The 27,275-nt window shown below is 39.1% G+C and overlaps 3 protein-coding genes across 4 annotated transcripts; 1 reads left to right on the plus strand and 2 right to left on the minus strand.

Annotated features, from left to right (window-relative positions):
• Window positions 1–4,112: 4,112 nt before the first annotated feature.
• On the plus strand, window positions 4,113–7,877 carry lim2.5 (lens intrinsic membrane protein 2.5). The gene is made up of 5 exons (XM_031740622.2): window positions 4,113–4,209; window positions 5,681–5,893; window positions 6,938–7,087; window positions 7,217–7,351; window positions 7,732–7,877. The coding sequence occupies exons 2-5, from the start codon at window positions 5,716–5,718 to the stop codon at window positions 7,791–7,793; spliced, it is 525 nt and encodes a 174-aa protein (XP_031596482.2). The 5' UTR covers window positions 4,113–4,209; window positions 5,681–5,715; the 3' UTR covers window positions 7,794–7,877.
• A 295-nt stretch (window positions 7,878–8,172) lies between these two features.
• On the minus strand, window positions 8,173–9,602 carry LOC116320914 (free fatty acid receptor 2-like). Its single transcript, XM_031740649.2, has 2 exons — window positions 9,467–9,602; window positions 8,173–9,091 (listed from the first exon to the last, which is right to left on the minus strand). Exons 1-2 carry the CDS (start codon window positions 9,529–9,531, stop codon window positions 8,173–8,175), a joined length of 984 nt encoding a protein of 327 aa, XP_031596509.2. The 5' UTR covers window positions 9,532–9,602.
• A 2,468-nt stretch (window positions 9,603–12,070) lies between these two features.
• LOC116320958 (free fatty acid receptor 2-like) lies at window positions 12,071–17,408 on the minus strand. 2 transcript variants are annotated; one of them, XM_031740701.2, is made up of 2 exons: window positions 17,146–17,408; window positions 12,071–13,435 (listed from the first exon to the last, which is right to left on the minus strand). In XM_031740701.2, coding segments are annotated over exons 1-2 (924 nt in total). In that variant the 5' UTR covers window positions 17,148–17,408; the 3' UTR covers window positions 12,071–12,513. The 2 variants fall into 2 exon arrangements, with proteins under 2 accessions (XP_031596561.2, XP_039475092.1); XM_039619158.1 differs by lacking the exon at window positions 17,146–17,408 and adding an exon at window positions 13,859–14,011.
• Window positions 17,409–27,275: the final 9,867 nt, after the last annotated feature.

Genomic DNA, 27,275 nt, shown 5'->3' on the forward strand with positions numbered 1-27,275 from the left:
TTCCCTCAGCAACATGCTGTTTTGCATATCCTAATTCTCATGCCATTTGTTTCACCGTTACATCCCATCATCACCATAATATTTATGGACTGATTCACTTTTTATTTTTTCATTGTGGTGAGAGTCGAGAGTTCCCCTGTTGAGACAAGAATATGACTTGACATGGTCCTTTTGGATCAGCCCCTGTTCTAAAATAATCTAAATGCAGAAATCTCATGATGCAACTCAGTGTTTTTGTTCCAAAGGTCAATTGACCTAGTGGGGATTATCCTTTTCTAGCCCAACGCTAGAAGTGCTAATGGTAAATGGCCTGTATTTATATAGCGCTTTACTAGTCCCTAAGGACCCCAAAGCGCTTTACATATCCAGTCATCCACCCATTCACACACTGGAGATGGCAAGCTACATTGTAGCTACAGCCACCCTGGGGCGCACTGACAGAGGCGAGGCTGCTGGACACTGGGGCCACCGGGCCCTCTGACCACCACCAGTAGGCAACGGGTGAAGTGTCTTGCCCAAGGACACAACGACCGAGACTGTCCAAGCCGGGGCTCGAACCGGCAACCTTCCGATTACAAGGCGAACTCCCAACTCTTGAGCCACGATCGCCCCACAGCCATGTTTTATAATAATAATAATAATGATGCATTGGATTTATATAGCGCTTTTCAAGGCACCCAAAGCACTTTACAATGACATTATTCATTCACGCTCACATTCACACACTGGTGGAGGCAAGCTACGGTTGTAGCCACAGCTGCCCTGGGGCAGACTGACAGAAGCGAGGCTGCCATATCGCGCCATCGGCCCCTCTGGCCAACACCAGTAGGCGGTAGGGTAAAGTGTCTTGCCCAAGGACACAACGACCAGGACAGAGAGGCCGGGGATCGAACCGGCGACCTTCCGGTTACAGGTGCCCTTCCCAACCCCCTGAGCCACGGTCGCCGTTTAATGTCCATTAATGTTTATGTTTTGATAAACATTAATGTCAGATCTTGAGCATCATCCACACAAGATGCTGCAGCATAATGGAAAGAATTGATGAACACAAATGGACAAGGATTAACATTAGCGACTAAATTTAAAGGTATAAAAATCAATTCTCATTTCTAATGTTTACTTGAAATCGTGGGGCTCATTTATAGACCCTTCAACATCCCTTATGACAGTCATTTTCTCTTGTGGTACACGATTATGTAGCAGATTTTACTTCGGAATAAGATGATCTTGTCTTTGGGAAGCACAGAAATGAGGAAGTGGTGAAGTGTGGTAGAAGGAGAAAATGTTTTACTTAAGTAAAAGTACCAATAACACACCTCAAGGTGAGATAAGTACAATCTCAAGGAGTAACATTGTTCCCTACATTATGGTGAATGTTAAGAAGTAACATTAAATTTAAATGCCTATGTAAATTGCATGCACATTAGGTACACTGTGAGAAAAAATAACTTTCCATGGCTAGTGGTGAGGGTCGTGGTTAGTGATAGCTTCTGTCAGTAATGCTTTTTTTCATTGTGGTGAGCTGATATTATACATCTGTGCAGTAGATGGTGCTCTAGTGCTGTAGCATGAACATGAACTCGAAAGAAGAAAGTAGAAGAAAGAATATGGTTAAACATGGTTTGACAAGTCTGTATTTGTAATATTTGACATCCTCTATGGGACTAAAATTTTGTAGTTCACTATAGGCGAAGTAAGCCAATCTGCAATTAGCTCATAAACTCATTGTCACTCTTATTCATTGTTAAATTAAATATTTTAGTAAAATGATTTAATTAACCCTATAACATTAGTGAAAAACGTTACAGCTTTCTCTCAGTTAAATCTTTATGTGCATCATCCATAAACATAATGGATGATGCACACAAACCTGGTCATTTGAAAATCTTGTAATGCTGACTTTCACGTTAAGCTGCTAGTATTCAACACTATTATACACTTTGAGGAAGTGCACTTGAGGCTTTAGCTTTCACAAGTAGAGAACATGGCAAAGTGGCAAAAAATTACAACAGTCACACTTGTGTTGAAATTGCTTCATTAGTGTTTGGTCCGCTGTTTTGCTTTTACTTGAGAATCCTCTTTTTTTGTTTTTCTGGTCTGGTGTTTCATTTTATCTTCTTCTTTCTTCTTCTTTCTCATGAATGATTTCTCATCGTTTTCAGCCACATGGTGCAATATTCACTTTGGGGGAAAAACTTGGCAAAAGCTTCTACTTTTCACAGAGTGAGGACCATTAGTCCATCATGTGATTACTCCCTATAGATGTTTATTTAGTGCTTATTGCCTGTTTCAATCTTAAATACTGAACAAAATGGTTATATTTTAGTCAGTGTAATATCACTTCAGTCCTAACGAACAAAAGTCTTTCAATCATATTGATCATATGTTTTGCAAATATGCAGTTGATGGTTTGAAAGATTTATATGGTGGTTAGATGAACGAACCTGTCAACACTGTCTTTAAGCACACGTGACACCACAGCAGCTGTGGGTCTGACTTAAAACTTGTTTCTCATCTGTTTGGGTAACAGCATTCATGATCAAAATGAGGAAGAACTACAATTGCATCATCAGAGTTCTTCCTGTGAAAATTACTGAGAGTGTGTGGGTTGTTTGGCTTCTTGACCATCAGTGCATTCGTAGTAAAAATGTGTTAATGCATTAATGTGTTTATGCCATTGCGTTTATGAATAAAAAAAAATAAAAACACAATATGACAAGTGATCAGTAAAGGTCACAACACATTATGTTATTCCCCTTTTAGGGGATTTTTGCATTTATCAATCCTGTTATCTATTTATCTCTGTCTAATGGCTGTTGACATGTTCAGGAGTAAATGAGGTTATATGACGTGTGGCCAGCAGCGTTATCTGGAAACCAGCACATACTTAGAAATACGAACTGAGAAAAGGGGCATCGTGAAATACTATTAATTTCTGCCTAGTAAATAAAAAACAACTCTACAGTTATATGTGAGGATACAGACAGACAGCTTACAGACTAGACTACAATTAGCCAAGTACAGCCATGGCGTAACATTCATTAAAATGACTGCAGAAATGAGGAACTGTGCTGTGCAGTGTGCAAGTAAGATGCTGAAATCTTTTTCCTACTAATGACAAATTCATTCAGGGTAACAATGAGTGGGTGGTCTCCCCTTACTGTCACAGGGCAAGAACAAATTTCAGGAAACAGGAGTTTCCTGGATGCTATTACAGTAGAATACGTGTAAGATTTAAATCATATATCATCTGTGACTGGTTACTGTTGCCTAATATTTGGCAAATATTACATTGTTTATACACTGCAATTTTTCTAGAAAAGATTATGAAATTATGCTGTCAAAGAGATCAATATTATTGTACGTTTATTATTTGATTTTAGTTAGCGGTAGTGGTGGTAGTGTGGTGGGTCAAACACACTGCTCAGTGTAACACAGTTCAATTTAGACCATTTCTATCCAACAAACACCAACCACATTACATCAGCCCCTGACAATTTATCATAATTGTTGGAATGGATTACAATAGAACAGTGACGGTGTAAACGACGAGGCCATTGAGATTACTGATACACGTGTGCTAGTGTTAGTAGAGTAAATCCAGTTGTGAAAAGCTGATATTTCTTAAACTATACAATAAACGTCAACCTTTAACTGTAAGGCAACTGCCTCGTCAACATCATCACATATTCACTGTGAACATGCAGAGCACACTCTACATGAACTGTGTAAGTTTACGTATCTGTTTTAAGCATTAATGTGTCCCCATGACCACCCCCCAGTTACACTGAAAGAAAGTGTGCACTTCAGCACGTTCCATTGACCGCAGCAGTACTGCAAGCCTTTGCACATCCACAGTTCCAGAACACCAAACAGAACAACAGACAAGGACTGTGCTGCAGCGGCCTCGCATCACAGACCCTCCCCCTTACCCCAATAGCATCCCCTGACCCCCCCCAAATACTTCCATGTAGTTCAGCAGGAACGAGTCACATGGCTTTTTGCACACCAACTCATGTCCATTTGTACTGTGCTGATTGTTTTAAAGGATTTTGCCTCCATCAACAGAAAAGTGGGGGGTTAACCTTTTGGAATTCAGCCTAGGCCATCCTCTTTGACATTCGCTCACTCCTGGCTTGCACTCTCTCTCACTCTTTCCCTAAGGAAAGCCTGATACTTAAGAGGGTTGATTTATCCTGAGGAATTCAGGTGAGATGATGGTGGGGGAGGATTTGTTAATGGCAGTAGAATTTATAAACTAGAATGGATAACACTGGATGCTAATCAGTTTTCATGCACTGTGACTATTTCGTAATAATGTGTGTATATTTCATGTTTCAGGGTCTTTATTTTCAGTATATTCATAGATAGTTTTAAATAATACATTAAGCATTTCTAATGATTCTAAAGATTCCATCCCATAAAGAACTTGAGATTCTAGATTTGTCTGTTTGTTTTAAATATCCTGACCCGAATATGACGTTCAGATGTTATACACCAGTGTTGCAGATGTATCCTGTCTCAATTTTGCTCTTACAGCTCAGAGAAAAACTGAACCCACATGTCTTGAAACAGATGCTTGATATGCTATGTTTTTAAAGTTGTTCAATATTTACCAAGGCTGATAGTGCAAGTGCATACCAGTCAGATAGTTGGTATTGTAGCTGATACTGTTTTCAATGTGTATGGGTGTGTGCCATAATAGCAAAATGGAAACTGTTACTGGAATTTCCACAAAGGCTGTTTTGAGTGTTTATATCTGTCTGTACGTGGACAGAGTTTGTGAACACAAGATATAGCCGTGAAACTCCACAAATGTTTTGCTGAAATGCTAAAACTTTGCTAAAGTAAAGGATGAGTATGAAGATGGGTTTAGTCTGATCCATGGGTGCTGATTACTTAGGCAACTATACCCTTACCCTAAAATGACCTCTAGTTACATCCAGATTTTATTTGTATCAGCTATCACTGCCTTTCACAGCATTGCAAGTTATTTGTGTTTGTTGATTATATTGCTAGTCTATTTCCTTATTTGGTTTTTTGTGGCAGTTTATTTGCTGCAGTTGTAAGCACATAAAACCCATTCAAAGAGTGAGCGAGAGAGCACGTGTTGCTATGAGCTGATTGCATTGCAGGTGGCACGATTTGTTTATCCAGGTCTCCAGCTGTCCTTTGCTTTGTTGTGAGAGATAACTGTGTCGATAAAACAAATTATATGCATAAATTTAGATCAATTAACTATAAGACCCACATAAAACTTTATGCTTGATATAACATGATAAAAAAAAGCTTTCTTAATAATGCAATCGCTTTGTTTTGGATTGACTCACAAACTGACTATGTGTCACGCTAGGATTCAGGGAGTGCAGTGGTATATATTCACTAATTCCTGGAAGTGAAGTGGTTTTAGAAGAATGCATTTAGCCTTTCTGATTTAAAATAAACGAAGTCTGAATGAATGCAACGCCATAGTGACAGACATGTGGTGGCAACTAGATGTGGGCAGTTTTTGTTTTTACTCTTTCCATCTACTTCTTCAGGGTGTTACTGTCTCTTAAAACCATTCCCTACTTAATAAACATTAACATTATAGCACCAAGCTGTAAAGAAAATTACCATTTTCTTTCCTGCAGCTTTACTCTTGCACCTCTGATTCCTATCGTATTTTTTCTTTTGACAGTGCATAAAGCCTTAACCACAGTCATAGGATCACTCATGATGTACAGCTTCATGGGAGGGGGCCTTTTTTGTGCCATTGTGGGGAACATCCTGTTGGTGGTCTCCACAGCCACAGACTACTGGATGCAGTACCGTCTGTCTGGGAGCTTTGCCCATCAGGGCTTGTGGAGATACTGCATGTCTGGAAAGTGCTACATGCAAACTGACAGCATTGGTAAGTAGGGAAATCGTCCTCCACCCAAATTCATTACATTTAAAACTTTGTAAGGAACAGTGATCCTCCCCGACAGTTGTTTATCTGGTCAGAAGCCAACTTTTCTTACTTTTAAGGTGCATCAACAGGAATTTCTTGACTTTCATTAGACACTATGTTTATACTATTAGATTGAAAGTCCAAGACCAAGTTTATAGCCAACCTCTGTGGTATTTGCTCTAATGTTAGTATGCCAGTATGATCACAGTTAAACTGCCGATGCTTAGCACATATAATGGTTTACCTTTTTTTTTTCTTAATAAACTTATTTGCATGCTAAAATTGGCTCATCGGTGTTTATAATACAAAGGACTGCTGAGGCCCATTCTCATTGGTTATCTGGTGACAGTCTGATAACCAATGAGAGTGGGCAGCTTTGGACATGACAACTGCAGACAATGAAAAATCAGTTTTTCAAATATATAATAATTTAAAATGATCATCATGTCCACTACTTGAACTTTCCGCCTCATCCAACTAATCTATGTCACTCTGAGGACAAAAATAATAACTTTGGATCCCTGTATTGGTGGCAATAACCCATGATGCCCCTTGGTTTCAGCATTACATCTTACTAATGTTTGGCTACCCTAACAGCTGCTGCTGATGTCGTAAATGAAATAGGAATAAATTGAATTAATTGCAATTAAAACCACACACCGCACAAGGAATCAAAGAGTCAGTACCCCAAAATAGATCTCAAATATTTTTAGTAAATATATAAAATTATTAATATATTCCAATGCAACAGTTCAAGTTGATTAAAGTTGTCTTTTGTTTTTTTAAAATTTATATTTATGCATTACAATAGAGAAAGTTACAAGTTTATGAGTTATATTTGGAGAGAATCTTATTCTGAACTACTATTCAAATTTATCTTTATTTTTTTTTTTTTACATTTAAAATATATAATAAGTACAACTGTAATTTCCTGTTTAGTGCTAGTATATTGTATTTCTTCTAGCAGACATCTTCATAGTATTTTCTTGTTTTACTCCTCCTCAGCATACTGGAATGCCACTCGTGCTTTTATGATCCTGTCTGCCATGACATGCTTTGCTGGCATCATCGCAGGAATCCTCTCCTTTGCCCACTTTTCTGCCTTTGAGCGGTTTAACCGATCATTTGCTGCTGGAATCATGTTCTTTGTTTCAAGTAAGTCATTGATGCAGAAAACAATTAACATTTTAACATTTATGTAAAGTGATTATTTGGAAACTGATAGTATCATTATTTTTACACACAAGAATTATATTATGTCTAACTGTGTGTCCACTATACCAGCTCTCTTTGTTCTGCTTGCAATGGCCATTTACACTGGGGTGACTGTGAACTTCCTGGGCAAGCGCTTTGGTGACTGGCGCTTCTCTTGGTCCTACATACTGGGCTGGGTGGCCCTGCTAATGACCTTCTTTGCAGGTTTGTTTATCTAGATGAATCTAGTATCAGTACTCTGATATTAATCAGTTTTTGGAAATGCAGAAAAGCATTGAATAAACCAAAATTACAGCAGCTCTCATTTCTTAATTTCTTAATTATAAAAACACAAATACATTTGAGTTTTATGAACACTTTCATTCTCTGAAAATTTTATCCATACTTATATATGTTAGAGCTGCTGGATTTCTGAGTTAGTACAGTCTTTACAGGTCAAAATATCCAGTATATATTTTCTAAATCTTCTACTCCATACACCAAATATATGTCTTACCATCAAAAATCAAAGTCTGTTTGGCATGTTATATTATAGAAATTGTTTCTATGTCTCTTCAAAGATGACTTTTGTTGATGTTTTGCAGGTATATTCTACATGTGTGCCTACAGAATGCATGAGTGCAGAAGAGTGGCTGGCCCACGTTAATGTAAAGAGGAAAAAGCGTGTCAGGGCTGCGGAAGACATTAGTTTACATTTAAAGATTGGCACCTTGGTGGAAAAAAATAAAATTTGGAAAACTGCATATGTACCAAATGTGTATTTGTTTTGTTTTGTTTTGTTTTTTAAAGAAAATGGTCAAGGATAACACAATCCCATTAAACAGCTTAGGATCATAAGCAATAGTGAGATATGCAAATTTAAGCTTGAATATTTTAAAGGATTTCAGATACAGCTCTGTATGTATGAATTGTTAAATATAAGACTCAAATCCTGATATAATTTCTGTAATTTATAGTAAATTAATAGAATAAAATGAATATATACATGTGATAGTAAATATAAAGTAATTTTTACATTTTCAGTCTTAGCTAGAGCTGTTGGTCTGCGCTTGCAGCCTTGAATTAGTGCACCTACACTTCCTAAAAATAATCTTTTCTCTGAAGAAGTAGAAGTTGGAGGAGGAAAAGTAGAAGATAATGGGATCAATACAAGTGTTGAAACAGCTAAGCAGAAAGGTGTAGTACCTCCACTCTGGGCTCTGTCCCTGGAAGTAACCCACTAAATGAGATAAATTGTATGGCAGAACACAAATGAGGAACACAGCAAGAGTCCCCGAGGCCATGCCAATGGCCTTCTGTTTCTGCATCTGGGATATCCTGGACCGGCTGTACAGAATCAAGATGCAGCGCAAGTAGCAGTAAACACAAATAAGAAGAGGTATGAGGCAGAGTACAAAGAAAAACTCCAGACGTAGTGGGAGGAGGATCTCCAGCTGCTTTGTTGTGAAGTGTTCATAGCACACACTGGAGTTATTGCTAGACAGAGATGGGTGATGCTGGATGATGAAAGCGATACTGCAGTGTGCTGTTGAGATCAGCCAAATTACAGCACTAATAGCAACTGCATACACAGGTTTGTGCAGTTTATGATAGGTGATAGGAAATGCTGCTCCTATGTAGCGAACCACGCTGACTGCCATCAGCAGCAAGGAGCTGGTGTAGATTGTGGAGAAAAATGTGAAGGAGGTGATTGAGCACATGAAAGAAGATAAATTCCATTTCATACCAGATGCTGCTTCGTGCATCTTGAGAGGCAGAATGATCAAAAACAGCAGGTCAGAGACAGTCAGGTTGAGCAGCAGGATGTCTGTTGGAAGTGGCTTGGAGTGGATCTTGACACTAAATGCATAGAGAGCTAAGAGATTGCAGGGGAAGCCGATCAGGAACAAAATGATGTAAATGAAGAGAATGATCTCACTGCTCACAGTGGACTCCATTATGGACCTAAACCAAAATAAACAACACAGATTAACTTCTTCTTCTATACTTCTCATACGTCTTATACATATACAGTATTATTAAATCTAATATATCAAACCAAACAGTAATGAATACAATAAATTTACAGATGTTAATTGGCCAGTAATGTAGGCATTTTCAAACTTCAGAAAGTGAATGTCTCTAGTCAAACAATAAAGGAAAATCAGTGTCTTGCAGTTATGATCGGTAGATAATATTAAAGCATCAGTGTTGCTTGCTAAACAGTTAACATTTTATGTTAATATAGATACAGTTATTTAGGAAAATGTGTTTTATTACTCCAATCACTTAGAGGTGCTAAAACAAATGAGGCAGTCAGCTTAGTATATTTTTACTTACCAAGCGGTATAATATTTCTCCGATGTCAAAACTTCACAATTAACACTCCATTCTGTTCTTTTCATCAAAGACCTCCAGTTTCTAATCCAAGTTTAAAGATGAGTTGATATAAAGTGTTAGAAGCTTATAACTCCATGCGACACACTGGGGCACACTATAATGACTAACAGCAGACAGCAGTAGGTTAATATTAACTAAAATAAATAACCGCAGCTCATGTTGACTTTCTTCTTAGATACGTTAATAAAGGACCTCCTGTCACCAAAATAAATTATTACCATAGTAATTTGGATTTCATTAGGTCAGAAGCCTGCATTTATTAGAATTTAAGATAATTTATTTTCCATTGCTCCATGAGACATTTGTGGTTTCAGGAGCACTGTGGAGATTACCTATACATGTAGTCTTTATTATAAAAACTGTTTTCTTTGACTTAAGCAGAGTTTAGATTTTGATTTCCTTCCATTATCATGTAGACAATTAAAAAACCTTAACACTGTAACAGGAGATTAACTCAGACACCTGTATGTTAAAATATCACTGGATGCATCAGGGGCGATTTGTGGTTCATAAGGTCAGAAGCCTGCATTTATTAGAATTCCAGGTATTTTCCATTGCTCCATGAGACATTTGTGATTTTAGGAGCACTGTGGAGATTACCTATACATGTAGCCTGTAATGGACATTACAGCACATAGACTGAAAGAGCTAAAGATTGGTATATGGTCTGCTCTCCCGAGTTTAGCCCATATACTCCTTGTTATATCAAAACACTAACACTGACCACCAGGGGTTAAAGTGGGATTTGACAGATGGGAAAAAGATACATAACATAGTGGTTTAATGTGTGGAAAACAAATAATTTAAAAACAAGTTACTGTAATTTCTACTGCTAGCTCTACTAGATTTTTTTAATGTACAAGCTGTAATTAATTGTTGCTGCTTCGTGATTCGCTGCCTCAACTCTCGCGGCTCGGTACCAAATGACTGGCCCGGGGCTTGGGGACCACTCTCCTAGACAATATAAAGTTGGTATCAAAGGTAAAATTTGGTGAGTGAAGTTAATCATCATCGTGAAAAGTTCATCAGAAATCTCCTCACTTAAAAAACAAAATCCCTCCAAAAAACCCACAAAAACAGAAAAAAAAAAAATCAGTTCACTCCTCTTCTGCAGTACAAGCTAGATGTAGATTTAGTTTGAGAGAAATTGATCTTATCTGCACCGTGTCCACATCACAGTGACGAGCAGTACAACAGGATGTGTTAAGGATGTAAGGAGGACTGTGGGATGTGATTATCTCTTAGTTTTTGAGCAAATATCACCATGCACTCGATATTATGCATTAATCAGCACCTCAGATTTAATTTCTCATTTACCGAAAATACTGAATGCCTTACCAGGTTCTTCTTGCCCAGTTTAACCCTTTGCTAACAGCCACAGTACATCTGCTGACTTTCTTTACCTTTGAGACTTGTATCTTTATTCTTGTTAGACAAGAATAATATGTGACCTTAACCAAGCACGACCACATTAGCAAAGAGGCCATCAAGAATAAAGCTTTTTGAGTAACAATATGACACACACTCAATAACTATTAATCAGAAATATTACTAACATACACACATTGCCTTCAGACAGCTGTCTGGTGTTATTTCTGAGTGGGATCCAGGTTGCACTGTTCATAGTTTAGCTGGGATCTTTATTTTACCAGAGACCAAAGTTTTGTATTCATTTGTCGAGACAGAGGTGAATGAGCACTAAAGAATCATTTGAAATAATATAGAGGCATTGTGTAGAGGTATGTTGACACATAGCACGAAGGTCCTGAGTTCAATTCCACCGTCAGGCCAGGGTCTCTCTGTGTGGAGTTTGCGTGGGTTCTCTCCGGGTACTCTGGCTTCCTCCTGCAAACCAAAGACATGCAGTTAGTGGGGTTAGGTTAACTGGTGATTCTAAATTGCTCATAGGTGTGAATGTGAGTGTGAATGGTTGTCTTTCTATGTCTATGTGTTAGCCCTGTGACAGACTTGCGACCTGTCCAGGGTGTACCCTACCTCTTGCCCTCTGACAGCTGGGGCCCTGAATTGGAAGAGAATGGATGAATGGGTGTCAAAGGTATTGTGTCTACTTGGCTGACAGCTCTCAGAACATCTTGTTTCAGGAGACAGGTAGACTGGGAAAGGATAACTGGCGGATCTGAAGAGACCAAATTTAATCAAACCTATTGAACATCTGCTTATTACTAATTTCACCTTTCAAGTCTCTTAAATAAGTAGTAAATTATAGTATATTTCAATAAGTTTAACCAGAAGACTGTTGGTTTGACTTAATATGATGTACTTCTGTCCTTTATTATTATTATTATTATTATCATGATCATTATTATTATTGTTATTATTAATTACCTTTTGGGTGTTAAAGCCTTTGCTGCTGTGTCCATGTTCTTTGTTTTCAGTGAGTCATGGTTACACAAACCAAATTAATAATTAATCTAGTGAATTTCCATATGATGCAAAAAAGTTCCAAAAAAGTTCACAGCAGATTTCCAAAAATCTTTGTTTTAAAAATATAAAATCAAAAATACATTTCAGTTTCATAAACACTTCTATTTTCATTAACATTTTATTTTGAGTCATTGAAAATGCAGCAGTCATGAGGAAGTTCAGAAAAACCCTGTACAGCTTTTAAAAAAACATTCTTATGTCTCGCTATCAGTAAACACATTTTCTAAACACATGCAAAGTGACTAGATCAGGTAATAATGCATCAATTTATATCAAAATGACCTCACTTTTCCACTATGCGCCACCAATGTTACACAACTACATTTTTTTTTCTTTTTAATCACCAAAAATAGTTTGCGTGGGTGGGGAGCAGAGAACTTGGATATATTTTAGATTAAGATATTTAAAATGTGCCAAACAGAATAGTTAAATAGACTGTAATGAGATTACATACTGTATAATATTCTATCTCTGTAATATGCACTCAAATAAATATAATCAAACTAAATATGAACAATTACTAATGAAATGAAATGTTAGTCTTAGCTAGAGCTGTTGACTTGTCCTTGGAACCCTGAAGGACTGAACATACAATTCCTGAAAATGAACTTTTCACTTGACAAGCGGAAGATGGAGGAGGAAAAGTAGAAAATGACTGGATCAATACAAGTGTTGAAACAACTAAGCAGCAAGCTGTAGTATCTCCACTCTGGGCTCTCTTTCTGAAAGTAACCCACTAAATGAGATAAATTGTATGGCAGAACACAAATAAGGAACACAGCAAGAGTCCCCGAGGCCATGCCAATGGCCTTCTGCTTCTGCATCTGGGATATCCTGGGGCGGCTGTACAGAATCAAGATGCAGCGCAAGTAGCAGTAAACACAAATAAGAAGAGGTATGAGGCAGAGTACAAAGAAAAACTCCAGACGTACTGGGAGGAGGATCTCCTTCTGCTTTACTGTAAAATGCTCATAGCACCAATTACCGGAATTATTGCTGGCCAAAGATGGGTGGTGCTGGATGACAAAAACAATGCTGCAGTGTGCTGTCGAGATCAGCCAAATAACAGCACTGATAACAATTGCATACACGGGTTTATGCAGCTTATGATAGGTGATAGGAAATGCTGCTCCTATGTAGCGAACCACGCTGACTGCCATCAGCAACAAGGAGCTGGTGTAGATTGTGGAGAAAAATGTGAAGGAGGTGATGGAGCACATGAAGTTGGGCAGATTCCATTTCATACCAGATGCTGCCTCGTGCATCTTGAGAGGCAAGATGATCAAAAACAACAGGTCAGAGACAGTCAGGTTGAGCAGCAGGATGTCTGTTGGAAGTGGCTTGGAGCGAATCTTGGTACTAAACGCATAGAGAGCCAAGAGATTACAGGGGAAGCCGATCAGGAATGAAATGATGTAAACTGAAAGAATCACTCCACTGTTCACGGTAGATTCCATTATGGACCTAAACCAAAAGAAAAAAAGAAAAAGAAAAAAGAACAGATACCAATCAGAGTTTATAAAAAATATACTCCATAATACTAAAATATTTAGCTTTTTTTCTGACAATTTAAAAACAGTACAAGACAGCTGCCTGTTCAAACGTTCACTGACCATTCACATTATACTGAACAGTTTTATCTCCAGCCTGTCTATTTAAATAATTAAATGCATAAATAAAGAAGTAAAATAACCACCTTAAACATTGCTCCGTTGATACTTTTGATATTTACATTTTATATTGTGGTGAATAAAATGTCTTTTATTCACTTTGATCACTGATCAGTGCCAAACAAATGAGGCAGTCGACTTTCTGCATCACCTGTAGAATTTCACCAACTGTAGAATCTTCTGTATTTGGTGTGATAAGGTAAATGTATTTACTCACCAAGCAGAAGAAAGTTTCCAGACTTAACAACAACTAAAATTCCATTCTGCAACGTTCATCAAAGACTTGTGATTGTAACTTGTGAGTTCAAAGATGAGCTGATATAAAATGTTAGAAGGCGGAAACACAGTCACGCTGAAGTCACATGTGACACACCTCTTCATCCCATAACAAGCAACAACTAACAGCAGTGGTTAATATTAACTGTGATGTTTATAGATATTTTATTTTGAAAAGCTCGAGTGTAAGGCGGAAGGAGGTTAGTAAAAAAAGAGAACGAAAAAAACGTTAGAGGAACAAGTTAGCGCTGCAGACTGTATTGCCGCTGCAAGCCTGAGAATTAAAGAATGGAACTGAGAAATACTGAAGGTGTCATCATTAATGTTTGAGGCATGCAAACATTACATTAACTACGATGCAAAACTGCAGCATGTTAACGGTTTGTCTTAGATGGGTTAATAAAGGACTTCTTCCTATGTTTTACTCTCCTGTAATCATTTATGAACTTACAATTAGAATTAAAAATGATATAGTTACACCTACAACAAAACTCAAGGAAGAAATAATCCTTATATGTATACATTCCACCCCCCAAGTAGACAGTTAATTCATAGTGTTTTAAGATATTTGTGATTCCAGCAGTGCAGGGGAAAATAATATGTTGGTGTTAACCTCTGTAGTTCTGTTGCTTAGGAACAGTTTGTCAGTGATTTCCTTTCTTCGAAATTGACATCTCTTGCAACAGGAAATAACTATGGTATCAAGTGTTTTAAAAATATCACCGGTCCTTTTGCAATCCATGCTACATTTTTTAAAATGTATCGGTGCTCATGCTCAAGTAGAATAACTTCAGCAATATATGTAACTGAAATGGGGACAACTGTGTGGAATCTACAATGTAAAAGGGTGGCCATAGCGCAGAAGGTAAAGCAGGTCATCTATTAATTGCAAAGTTGGTGGTTTTGTCCCCAGTGTCTCTAGTCTGGATGACAAATATCCTCGGGCTAGACTCAAACTCAAAAGTTGCTCTTTGTGGCATCCACTGGAGTATGAATGTGAGTGTGGATGGGGGAATGGGGCATGCTGTATAAAGCGCTTGAAGTTCTCAGGTAGAGTAGAAAAGCGATATAAAAGAACCAGTCCATTTACTACTTAAAACAAATGTCCTCATGTCAGTAGTTTAAAAAATGTTGCAATGCACACTTTGTAGGGGGTAAAAGTCCAGTGCATCAGCAAAAGAAAAAAAAAAAAAAAAAGATACAGTTAGTGTAATTCAGGAAACGTAGTTCTGTTTGTAAGAGTCTATATTGACTTTCAGTCTGATTCATGCTCTTCCATGCTTTTCATGCGTTTTATACTTGAAACAGTAATGGCCAGTTATGAAAATGACTGTACACTTATCGCTGGCTGTATTTCAACCTAAGAGAAGTATGTGGTGTTGCTGAAGGAAATGTTTTACTCTTAGCTGAATTTATTCTGCTCTTGCTCAATGACCTTCTGAATCAGTGTCTAGATAGGAGGTTACTGTTAATGACTGCTGCAACCCTCCACCACAACTTTCTTTTCCAATTCCACAGAAACAGTAAGAAATTTGTATGTACGTGTCAAAATTTATAACAAAAAGTTAGACCCCAAAGTTAAGGAGCTTGCTTCATTTTCTCTTGCTGTTTTGGTTGCCTATTGTTTCTTTTTGTTAAATGTACTACATTCATTTGTATGGCCGTTTTAGGTTTCTTTATGTGAATGAACACTGCCAAGTGACTGGACTGTATAAGGAAAACCTGTAGTCAAATATTCCAAAATTACAGTAGAACTAGGGTTGGGCGATTGGACAAATATATGGACTATCGTTTTTACAAGGGCGATAGATTTATTTATTTGCCCATGTGTAAATCTGCTCATAATGATGGAGCTAATAGAAGTAGTCAAAAGAAAAAATAATAGTTGCGGTCTGCACAAGTGGCACACCGCTTTGGTTACATCTTTAGGTTTACCTCTTTCATCCGGTTTAAAGCCAAAGAAATCCCAAATTGGCGACTTTATATTTTTTGGCAATTAGTTCGTCCATGTTTGGACTTCTTCTGTTTTGTAAACGCGCAAATCAGTCTTTGCATGATTACATTGCTCCGCCCTTTAAAAGGCTGCATATGTGCTAACATTGTCGATTATTGGGCTTACGATTGTCGGTTGGAAAATTTTTACATATCGCTCAACCCTAAGAACTAATTAATTGTGTACCAATTTCAAACAAATCTCAAACATTTCAAATACTAACATCATTTGTTGCCATCAGAAAACACATTTTCTACACAACAGTTTTCTGTGAAACAAAAACTCATTAAGAGATTAGGTATTAAGCTTAAATATTTCAGAGATATTAGATGGTGATCTATATAGCATCTGCTAAATATCTTACATATCTGATAACAATATCCAAATATTATTAAATAATATATTGGATCCAACTCTCTCTTTCTTAAATCTTTTTCCACTTTTTGCCAGTCATTAAAGCTTTTCCTATACATTTAGTTTTATTTGATGATGTCTGTTGAGCTCTTTAAAAAATTGCAGCTGAAATCACCTGTCACTCTAAAGACATGTTCTACGTGCTCGTCTGCTGCAGCCCTTGCTATGTGCGCAAGAACAGAAACCGACACTTCATCTTATCTACACCACATCCACTTTATAGTGATAGAGGTGAAAAACAGGATATGCTGGGGCTGTCAGCGGAGCGTGTGGGATGCGATTATTTTTTTTTATTATTGAGCAAATATCTCCATGCCCTCAGCTGAAAGCAATGAGAGCTTATATTTTTTTAAAAATAACTCACTCAGTGGTATTATGCATTCATCACCGTATTAGCATTAATTGCTTAATAAGTGAAGGTGCCAAATGCCTTTCTGGATTGTTCTGGCGTAATTTAGCCCTGCTAACAGCCACTTCTGGTTATAGCTTACTTCACATTTGAGAGTTTTATCTTTATTCTTGTTAGATAATACCTGCTAAATATTTGACCTATAGCAATTAAATAACTTTTTTGAATTCAGAGCATTAGAAACAAATTTGTGCAAAAGTATTTAACAAAAACATACACTTCCATAGCTCCAAAGATTAAACAACAATACAAACAACCTGATACTGGAATATATTTTTGTAACAGAACATTTCACATTCAATCAGGAAAACAGTTCCCATGAGCAAGAACCACATCAGCAAAGAAGCAATTGAGCATAAACCTTTTTGAATAATAATATGACATACACACAAAAATGTAATCAGTTACTTACATACACACATAACCTTTGCCTTCACCTTGCTGTTCTGTGTTACTTAGCAGTGGGTTCCCAGTGTCATGCTGGCTTTCCTCACTCTTTTTCTCTCTCTTTCTTTCTCCCCTGTCAATCTGTGCATGTATTTTGTAGGTATAGTGTTTACCTTCCCTCAGTGGTTGCTCAGCTGATCTGAATCACCTGCAGCTGGTTGAACAATCAGGCCAGCTACTTAAGGTTGGAGCAGACATTCGTTGCCAGATCTTTGCGTCAGGTGGGTACATAACTCTTTCTGTTTGATTCTCTGTTTCGCATTGGCTTGAATAACCCGTGTCTCTGTGCAGACCTTTCCATGTTTGCCTGAGGCCTGTGAGCTTTATACTTCAGAGTGTGTGTGTGTGCCTTGGAAACCCACAATACCTTCGCTGCCACTTAGGGACCTTAAAATGCCTCACTGATTGCATTATTTTTTTCCTCAAACAAACCTGTAAATAAACCTTTTGAATTCTTTCCAGTGCTCAGCATGTGGGTTTCTGTTGGTCTCCATGACTCCAGGTTGTGAAATAGATAGTTTGGCTCGTATCCTTATTTTACCAGTGACCACATTTCTTTCATTTGTTGAGACAGAGGTGAATGTGCACAGTAGAATTCTTTGAAATAACGCAGTCCATATAAGTAGATATAGGTTTCAGTCAAGCAGCCACAGTTCAGAATATTTCCCTTCAGAAGGCAGGAGGATAGAGTTACTGTGGGACGTAAAGAGACCAAAATTAAATAAACCTGTTGAACCGCCAGTCTTGTGCGGTTGTAATCAGGCCCCCCTTTCAGTTTTTGGGCTGGTTCTTTGGTTGCTGCCCAGCAGTGACTAACCTGATGGTTCTGGTTACGACAGTGCTGCACCTGTTATCAGTGAGTGTTCAAGATGTGCTCGAGGGTCCCTGTCCCTGAACAAAGGCGACAGGCTGGCTTATCAACCTTGTACCATGAGAACCTCTGGGAAGAAGTCAAACTTCCTGGATGAGGAATTTAATCCTCTGGGGGTTACACGAGCAGATATCTTGCCAGGTGACATTTCACTTCATTGCCTGCTCCCACTTTCTCAGAATAAGTGCACATCCTCAAGAACTAGTTTACGTCTTTCCTCCTTGTTGACCAGGACTGAAGGAATGCTCCCAATCCCAGCACTGCCTCTTCTTCCTTCCATTCCTCCCAGTCTTGCTGTCCAAGCAAGACTGAGGAAATGGAACTATAGTCATGGGCACCTCACATACAAGCAAGGGCCAGATAATTATTGAGAGAATCTGCTGCTAAACCCATGGCTTGAACCGCCCAGGGAGACCAGACCTGTCTATCACCTTCATCCACCTCTTGAGTTTGATGCTGGTTGCCGTGATTAAAATCTGTCCATAAAGCTGCATTTGAAGACCTTACTGAAGCTCGTTGTTGTTGTTTTTAAACAGATGTACTCTGTTTTCCTAGTTTGAAGTGGAATCGGTCTGTGACCCTCTGTTTCTTCAGAACCAATAACTGGTGGGTTTGAAGTGCCCAGGACACGAGCCTCTAACTCTGGAGTAGCCACCCGGTCCCTGGCATGGCTCTGATGGGTGGTTTCCTTATTCCCAACTCGCTGAAAATGCAGAAGATAACAGATGAAAAAATCATAACTGAAACTTGTACTGGAGAAAGAACTCTTGGAAACAGGAGTACTGAAGGGTAAGGTAACCAATGTTGGAGTAATGGAATACATGTAACGGCGTTGCGTATTTAAAATATAAAATATGAGTAACTGTATTTCGTTACAGTTACTGTTTAAAAAGGTGTTATTCAGAATATAGTTACTTTCTTGCAATAAATTGATTACACGGCGGTCTTTTCCTGTTTCATATGTCAGGCTATGCCCTATTTTTGGTAATTCCACGCATCGCCGGAAACCCAAACAAAACACGCAATAAGAGGCTCTAATGCCTGGGTCTCAATCTTGTGGCCCATGTCACCTCTATTTGTGGCCTAATGACGTGAAGAAATAAGACTCAACTGTACACTGTGTTCGTGTTTTCCTCCGAAACAATAACTTCCGTTGGAGCAGCCTTTCAACGCCTCTCTCTGTCTCTTGCTAGCAAAGTTGACCCAGACAACAAAGTAAAGCTAGTTTTCGGCTACGAGCCCGACACGGAACCCAACGTATTATCGTATTGAAGAAACAGGGAAAGCTAAAAGTAACCTTCCCAACACTGAAGGTAACTAATGTTCTGTCAGTTGACAAAGGGAAACTGAGACAATGTATATGCCAGAGGAGAAGTGGAGACACATGGGGGGGGGGGATGCAAAGCAGTACTGAATCAAACTAATGAGGTACGGGAAGCAAAACTGAACATAATGCACACAAGAGGAGATGCCACCAAAATAAGACAGGAAGCAGACAGACAGACACAAAGACAGACACAAACTGTCAAGGTCCACTAGCTTTCCCTGAGTGCTACCAGGATCTCTCACTTGCTCGCTCTGTGTTCATGTCATGGGTGGCACTAATTCCGAGTCTATGCGCCACACACCTGAGGATTGTCACCCACCTGTGTCTGATGAGCTATTGATTACAAATTACAAACTAGGAGAAGAGCTCAACACCTTCTTTGCTTGGTTTGGGTCCAAGAGTCTGTGGTCAAACCTGCGTGCATCAATCGTCAGGGATCCTCACCAGGCTGTTCAACCTCTGCCTGACTAATGCCATCGTTCCCACCTGTCTGAAGGTCTCCACCATCATTCCCATCCCCCAAAAGACTGGTATAGACAGCCTCAATGACTATAGACCCATAGGCCTCACGTCTGTAATCCTGAAGTGTTTTAAACAGATGGTATCACAACACATCAGAGACTGCTTACATCCCTCTCTCGACCCCTACCATTTTGCTTACAGAGCAAACCTGTCGACAGAGGATACTGTCACCCTTCACAAAGTGTTGAACCAAATGGAGAACAGGAAGAGCTATGTGAGGATGTTCTTCGTGGACTACAGCTCAGCATTCAACACCACAATCCACATGCCCTTGTCACCTGCTCCTGGATCATAGATTTCCTCACCAACCAGCTTTAATCAGTCAGACTCGGCCCCCACCTCTCCCATCCACTGTCACTCAGCACTGGATACCCGCAGGGCTGCGTTCCAACCAATGTCATCATCAAGTATGCCGATGACACCAGCGTGGTTGAGCTTATCTCTGATGGAAATGAGACAGCGTACAGGGTGGACGTATAGAATTTGACCCTCTGGTGCTCAGAAAACAACCTGAAACTGAATGTCCTTAAAACAAAAGAACGTACCATGGACTTCAGAGGGGAATAGACAGATCCACTCGCCTCTCATTATAAAGAACAGGTGGAGTCTGTCTCCACCTTCAGGTTTAATAAAATAACCTGGACTAGAAGCTGGTGCTGCCCTTCTGGCACTCCTTAGTGGAGAGCGTGCTCTGCTACTGCTTGGGTGTTTGGTACATAGGGGCCACAACTGAGAACAGTAAAAGGGCAATTAACACTGCTCAAAAAATAATTGGCTGCCCTCTGCCACCCCTGAAGGCCATCATCAGATCCTCCTGATCTGGTGATCCCCAGGGCCAAAAGAGGTGATCCCTAAGTCCTATTGTACCACCTGTTTGACCTACTGCTCTCTGGTCCATCAGGTCCCACACCTCCAGACTCACACTTCTTCACCTCGGCTGTTACCAAACACTATTTTGCCAGATCCCACCCCTGCCCACCCACCAATCTGAGCCATTGTCTGAGTAACCCTCATCACTCAGGCTACTCACACATAGCCTCTATACTCAGACCAAGTCTATCGCACTACTTTTAAGAACTTTGCAATGTGACCTCTGTGTTTACTTTGCTCCTGTTTTGTATAAAGTCCTCTAGTTGTGTATATATTCCTCTCAAATTCAAATTAGAGAAGCAAGTGTCCACAGTGGTTAAAACCAGTCTTTATCAGTTACATCAGATATTCAAAGCGATGTTCCTCTGAAAGACCTTGAAAGACTTATTCATGCATTTATCACCACTAGACTGGACTAGTGCAACTCTCTCTACTTGGGCCTCCAACACTCTTCTCTCCATCGTTTGCAGTTAGTTCAAAATGCTGCTGCACGCCTTTTAACTGGTACTAGAATGTATGATCACATCACTCCAGTTTTAGCTAACTTGCATTGGCTCCCTGTCAAATATCGCATTGATTTTAAAATTCTCTTGCTTACTTTTAAATTTTTAAACAACTTGGCGCCTAGCTATCTAACTGAACTCCTCCTACTTGTACAACCCCAAAAGAACACTAAGATCTTCTAGTCAGATGCTCTTAGTTCAACCAAGGTCTCGGCTGAAGTCCAAAGGTGATTGTGCCTTTGCAACTGCAGCACCTAGGCTCTGGAATAACTTTCCTGTTGATATTCGTACTTTCGAGTCTATTCAGTCTTTAAAATCACGTCTTGAAACTCACTTTTTTACTTTGGCTTTTGAATCAAACTAGTTTGACTATCATCCAGCTTGCTTTTTGTCACCTGTGTTGTTTGTTGCTCTGTTTTGTTTGTTAAATCTTTGTTTTTAACTTTTCATTCTCTTTTTGGCTGGTTGTGAAGCACTTTGGTCACTGTTGTTTTTAAAATGTGCTCTAGTTTGTTATTTTTTTGTTTGTTTTGTTTGTTATTTATTCCTGCTGTTTTTCTATTTATATTTTATTCTACAAAAGTTGGTGTGGAGCACCCATAATTTTGCATGTACAATGACAATAAAGGGCTATTCTACTAAACATCCTAAATATATTTAAACACATGTTGAAAACTCAAAAAACACAGAACTCTGGGTACTGTAACAGACCCAGGAAAAGGACAGTCTGTTGCACTTAATATGATGTACTTCTATCGCTTATTGTACAAAAACAAAACTGTTCAACTTACAGTATTTTATCTTATTTGTTGAATTTTTGATGGAAAGGCTTTCAACTTTTCAGAAGTCAAAATTTTGCTGTTATTCATTTCATATGTTGCTAGTTCATGAATAGCATCATGTCTCCCTTATCTCAGTATAGTGAACAGAGGCATGTATGCCTTGAAAATCCTTTCTGTTGTGTGATTCTTTGCTAGTATCATTGCAGATCCTCAGACGGTAAATGAATGGTTAAATATGAGATTACACATCTGATGCAAAAACGGAGCAGATCTGGAGCCAGGCCGCGGAGCCAACAGTGGTGGCAGAGCAGGTCCAGACGCCAAATATGTGTAAAGCGGCGGCGGTACCGGCTCACCAGAGCCTCCAGCAAAAACAGGCAAAGGCTGAGTCCCTCTCCTGAGTCCCCAGCGGATGAGGGAGAGGACTGGGGCAGCTCGCTCAAGCTCTCAACCAATGACGAAGGAGGCTGGATCAGGTCGCCCAAGCTCCCAGGAGAAACGGGCTGTGCTGGATGAGCGTCCTCCAGGTGTCCACAGTCAGCTGATGCCACAAGCTTGGCCTCTGGGGAAGGCCCGGGGAGAAACCCAGACACACAGAGAGGGACACAGAGGACAAAGACACAGAGGGACCTAATAACCAAGGAGCTAAACAGGACAACCTAGGCAATAAAGAATAAACTCAAGACTAACAAAATGACTTTAGACATAAACCATAATACAAAAATGACATCAACATACATGAAAACTCAAAACCCTGGGTCAAACGATCCAGCACCACAACACTTGCAGACCTATTTTTTGCAGGCCGAACTCTCTAAGTAGCTGCATTTGCAAGCAAAGTCTTAAGATTTTCAATCAAACAAACAAACAAGAAAAAAAATAAACCTACAAACAATTCAAATAATTTTTTAAACCCATATAGTTAATTTGCCAATTGTTTGTGGTAATTAACCACGTAGGGTCTTTACAGATAACTGAAAGAATGGATGAGTGCAGAGTTAAAGATGTTTAAGAAATCATGAGATGAAACAGGACTGCAGGCCTCGTTTTACATTTTGGTATGTGCACATCAGTGAACAAACAAACATTTACATATATATCAAACACATTTTTGGTTTGTTATAAAAGTGGCAAATAGTGGTTTGTGTAGGAGCACACCACCCAATTAAACAGGAGAGAAAAGATATTTTAGAGGTGCCAAGCAGTGCTCTAAAAATAAACAGGAAATATAAGAATAACACTGAACTAAAAGGATGTCTATTTTTCACACATATGACTTCTACGCTGTGGAACTTTCTGCCCACTCTTGCAGATCTATTTTTATATGAGTTACAGCGTAGACACTGCGAACTTCCAGGGCAATCATTTTGGTGACTCTTCTTTCTTTTGGCCCAGTGTATTAGGGTAATGACTTTCATGACTTTGTAGGTTTGTTTATATAAACAACTATGACATGACACAATTAAATGACTACTCATGCCAATGGCCTTCTGTTTTTGCACCCGAGATATTCTGGGGGCTGAACAGAAGCGAGATGCAGCACAAGTAGTGGTAAGCACAAATAGAAGTGGTATGAGGAAGAGTGCAAAAACCCCCCCCAAACCCCCCCAAAACTCCAGACATACTGGGAGGAGGACCGCCAACTGTTTCTCCTTAAAGTCTTAATAACACACACTGGAGTTACTGCTGGCCAGAGATCGGTGGTTCTGAATGCTAAAAGTGATACTGCACTGTGTCAATGAGATCAGCCAAATTTCAGCAATAGGGCAATTGTATAAACAGGTCTGTGCAACTGACAACAGGTGACAGGGAATGCTACTCCTGTGTAACGAACCACACTGCCTTCTGCCATCTGCAGCAAGTAGCTGGTATAGATTGTGGAGTATCTGCTATATTTGGTTTCATAAGGTAAATATATTTACTTACCAAGCAGAAGAACAACACCTAAAATTCCAATTAGTATCTTTCATCAGAGACTTTCAGATTATAACTTTTGAATCAAAAGATGAACTGATATAAAATGTTAGAAGCCGGAAACACAGTCACACTGACACTCAAGACACGTGACACAGCTCTCTAGACACCAGCAGGTTAATAATAACAGCAAATGCCAAATTGCAGCATGTTGACTTTTGTCTTGGGTATAATAATAGACCTCTGTCTCTCTGCTGAAATAACTTCTGAACCTGATTATTAGGTTTAAATTTGGTCTGCATTTATCCAAAGTTATGCCTATGACATAGGTCAAGAAAAAAATCATAATTTTCTTTTTCCAAGGAGACAATCATGTTTAGATTTGTGACAATAAGTATAGTTCAAAAACATCACTTGTGTTTTGGTGAACTATGGTGGATGTATAGATGCTCATGCTCATGGGACCTACTATTTAAAACAAATTTCCTCAGGTCAGCAGTTTAGATGATGATCTGTGTTTAAATGTACACCCTGTAGGTGGTCAAAATGTACAGCTTTAATATCTGTAGAAAATTCAATTCAGTTTTATTTATGTATCATAACATTTGCCTCAAGGCGCTTTATATAGTAAGGTAAAGACCCTACAATAATACAAATCAAATGCATCAGTAGCAAAAAGTATGATTTTGGGAATTTAGTTCTATTTGTCAGAGTCTATATCAATAGATATAAACAAAGATGAAAAACAAAATAAAATAAGACACTGAAATTAAAAGATTATGCTGGATTGTATCGGAGCTCTCTAGAATGAAAAAAACAAATTAAAATTTTCCTGAAGTGTTAATTGTCTTTAAAGTTTGTTGAAACCCGAATAGGTGCAGTGTAAGGGAAATGTCAGTATGCAAACCCTATTACCTACTAACCGGGCAGGACTAATAGGGCTTATCTGGAATCCAACACTGAACTGACATCAGTTTTTCACATGTATGACTCATATTCTGTGTAAGTGCATATTTCAAACTAACCACAATCATTTTCTAACTAACAGGTTTTTCCTTCTCTAAATTTTATTAAGAATAGTTCTTGATGATGCTGCAGTTATGAGGTGTTGGTAATACAGTCTCAAAATTCTCAGTGTAGTTCACGATCCAGTCATGCCTGATCCAGTCATGAGTTTATTAGCTTTAATATTTTAAAGATGTTAGATCATGTTTGAAGTCTTAATCAGAGACGGGCAGTAACGTGTTACAAGTAACGCGATGCTGTAATCCAATTACTTTTTTCGAGTAACGAGTAATTTAAGGGATTACTATTGCAAAAAAGTAATTAATTACTTACTTTAATTAGGTTACTTTTCCGTAAGCACACTGCGTTACTGGGTTATTAAACCATTGTGATTTTGTTTGTGAGAGTGCCTCTCGACATTGATGTAAGAACGTGCAACGTCCGTGGCAGCAACAGCCGTGTGTAGATCAAAAATGGATAATACGGAGTGGGGGAGAGAGTACGACCATGCAGCATTTACAGCGTGGATGTACATTACTTTAAGTTTTATTCTATAAAAAGTGACAAAAACATTATTGTCCTCTGTACTCTGCGTGGGATGAAAATTTCTTTCTACAGCGAAAAATTAAACTTCAAATCTGAGCAAGCACCTTGCAAGCCACCACGGGAATGTGAAATTCACAGAGAAACCCCCTGAAGAGCGAGTGTAAACACAAAACATTTTTTTATTTTATATGCTGGAATATGCAGAAAATAGGTTTAAATGTTAAACAACTTCTTCAAGTCAAAGACAGTTGCATATAATTTAATTTTTGCTTCATGCAATGTGCGTAAAATTAAAAGATTAAAACTAATAAAAGGTTTTTTTAAAAAGAGACTTTTTCATCTGATTCAGTTATATATGATGGATAATGCATAAAAAATAGAATTGGGCTGAAAGGTCTATTGCTTTATTATGTATTTAGGTTGTGTATCATGTTTTTGAAAAGCAACTAAGTAAATAGGTAACTAATTACTTTTGAAAATAAGTAATAAGTAAAGTAACAGGATTACTTTTTTGGAGAAGTAATCAGTAATTAGTAACTAATTACTGGTCTCAACTATTACATATCAGACATCATGTCTTTGATTTACTATCAAAAACACAGAAACAAAAGCTGATTATGTTAGGCATGAAAGATGGAAAGTCATTTTTACTCTTAGCTAGAGTCAGCGACCTGTCTTTATAATTGTGAAAGAAGAGGCCACAACTTCCATTTCATCCATCCATCCCATCCATTTTCTTCCACTTATCCGGGGCTGGTCGAGGGGGCAGCAGCCCAAGCAGAGAAGCACAGACCTCCCTCTCCCCAGCCACCTCCACCAGCTTGTTTGGGGGAACACCAAGGCATTCCTAGGCCAGGCGAGAGATATAATCTCTCCAGCGTTTCCTGGGTCTGCCCCGGGGCCTCCTCCCGGTGGGACATGGCTGGAATACCTCATCTAGGAGGCGCCCAGGAGTCATCCTTGTCAGATGCCCGAACCACCTCAACTGGCTCCTTTCGATGTGGAGGAGCAGCGGCTCTACTTTGAGCCCCTCCAGAATTGCCAAACTTCTCACCCTATCTCTAAGGGAGAGGCCAGCCACCCTTCGGAGGAAGCCCATTTCTGCCGCTTGTATCCGCGATCTCGTTCTTTCGGTAACTACCCACAGCTCGTGACCATAGGTGAGGGTAGGGATGATTGACCAGTAAATTGAGAGCTTTGCTTTTTCACGCAGCTCTCTCTTCACCACAACAGACCGGTACAGCGTCCACATCACTGCGGCTGCAGCATCAATCCATCTGCCGCTCCCTTCTCCCATCACTCATGAACAAGACCCCAAGATACTTAAACTCCTCCACTTGGGGCAGGAACTCTTCCCTGACCTGGAGTGGGCACTCCACCCTTTTCTGGCTGAGGACCATGGCCTCAGATTTGGAGGTGCTGATTCTCATTCCCACCGCTTCACACTCGGCTGCGAACCGTTCCAAGGCAAGCTGGAGGCCATCACCCAATGAAGCCAACAGAACCACATCATCTGCAAAAAGCAGAGATGAGATCCTGAGACAACCGAAGTGAAAGCCTTCCGCCAGTGGCAGAAATTCTGTCTATAAAAAGACAGAAATTATGTCTATAAAAATTATGAACAGAATGCCTTTTCCAAGTCCACAAAACACATGTAGACTGGTTGGGCAAACTCCCATGCACTCTGGAGTATCTTTGAGAGGATGAAGAGCTGATCCAGTGTTCCACAGCCAGGACGAAAACAGCTTAGTTCCT

This window comes from Oreochromis aureus, linkage group 11 (genome assembly GCF_013358895.1).
Source record: "Oreochromis aureus strain Israel breed Guangdong linkage group 11, ZZ_aureus, whole genome shotgun sequence".
NCBI classification, from domain to species: domain Eukaryota; kingdom Metazoa; phylum Chordata; class Actinopteri; order Cichliformes; family Cichlidae; genus Oreochromis; species Oreochromis aureus.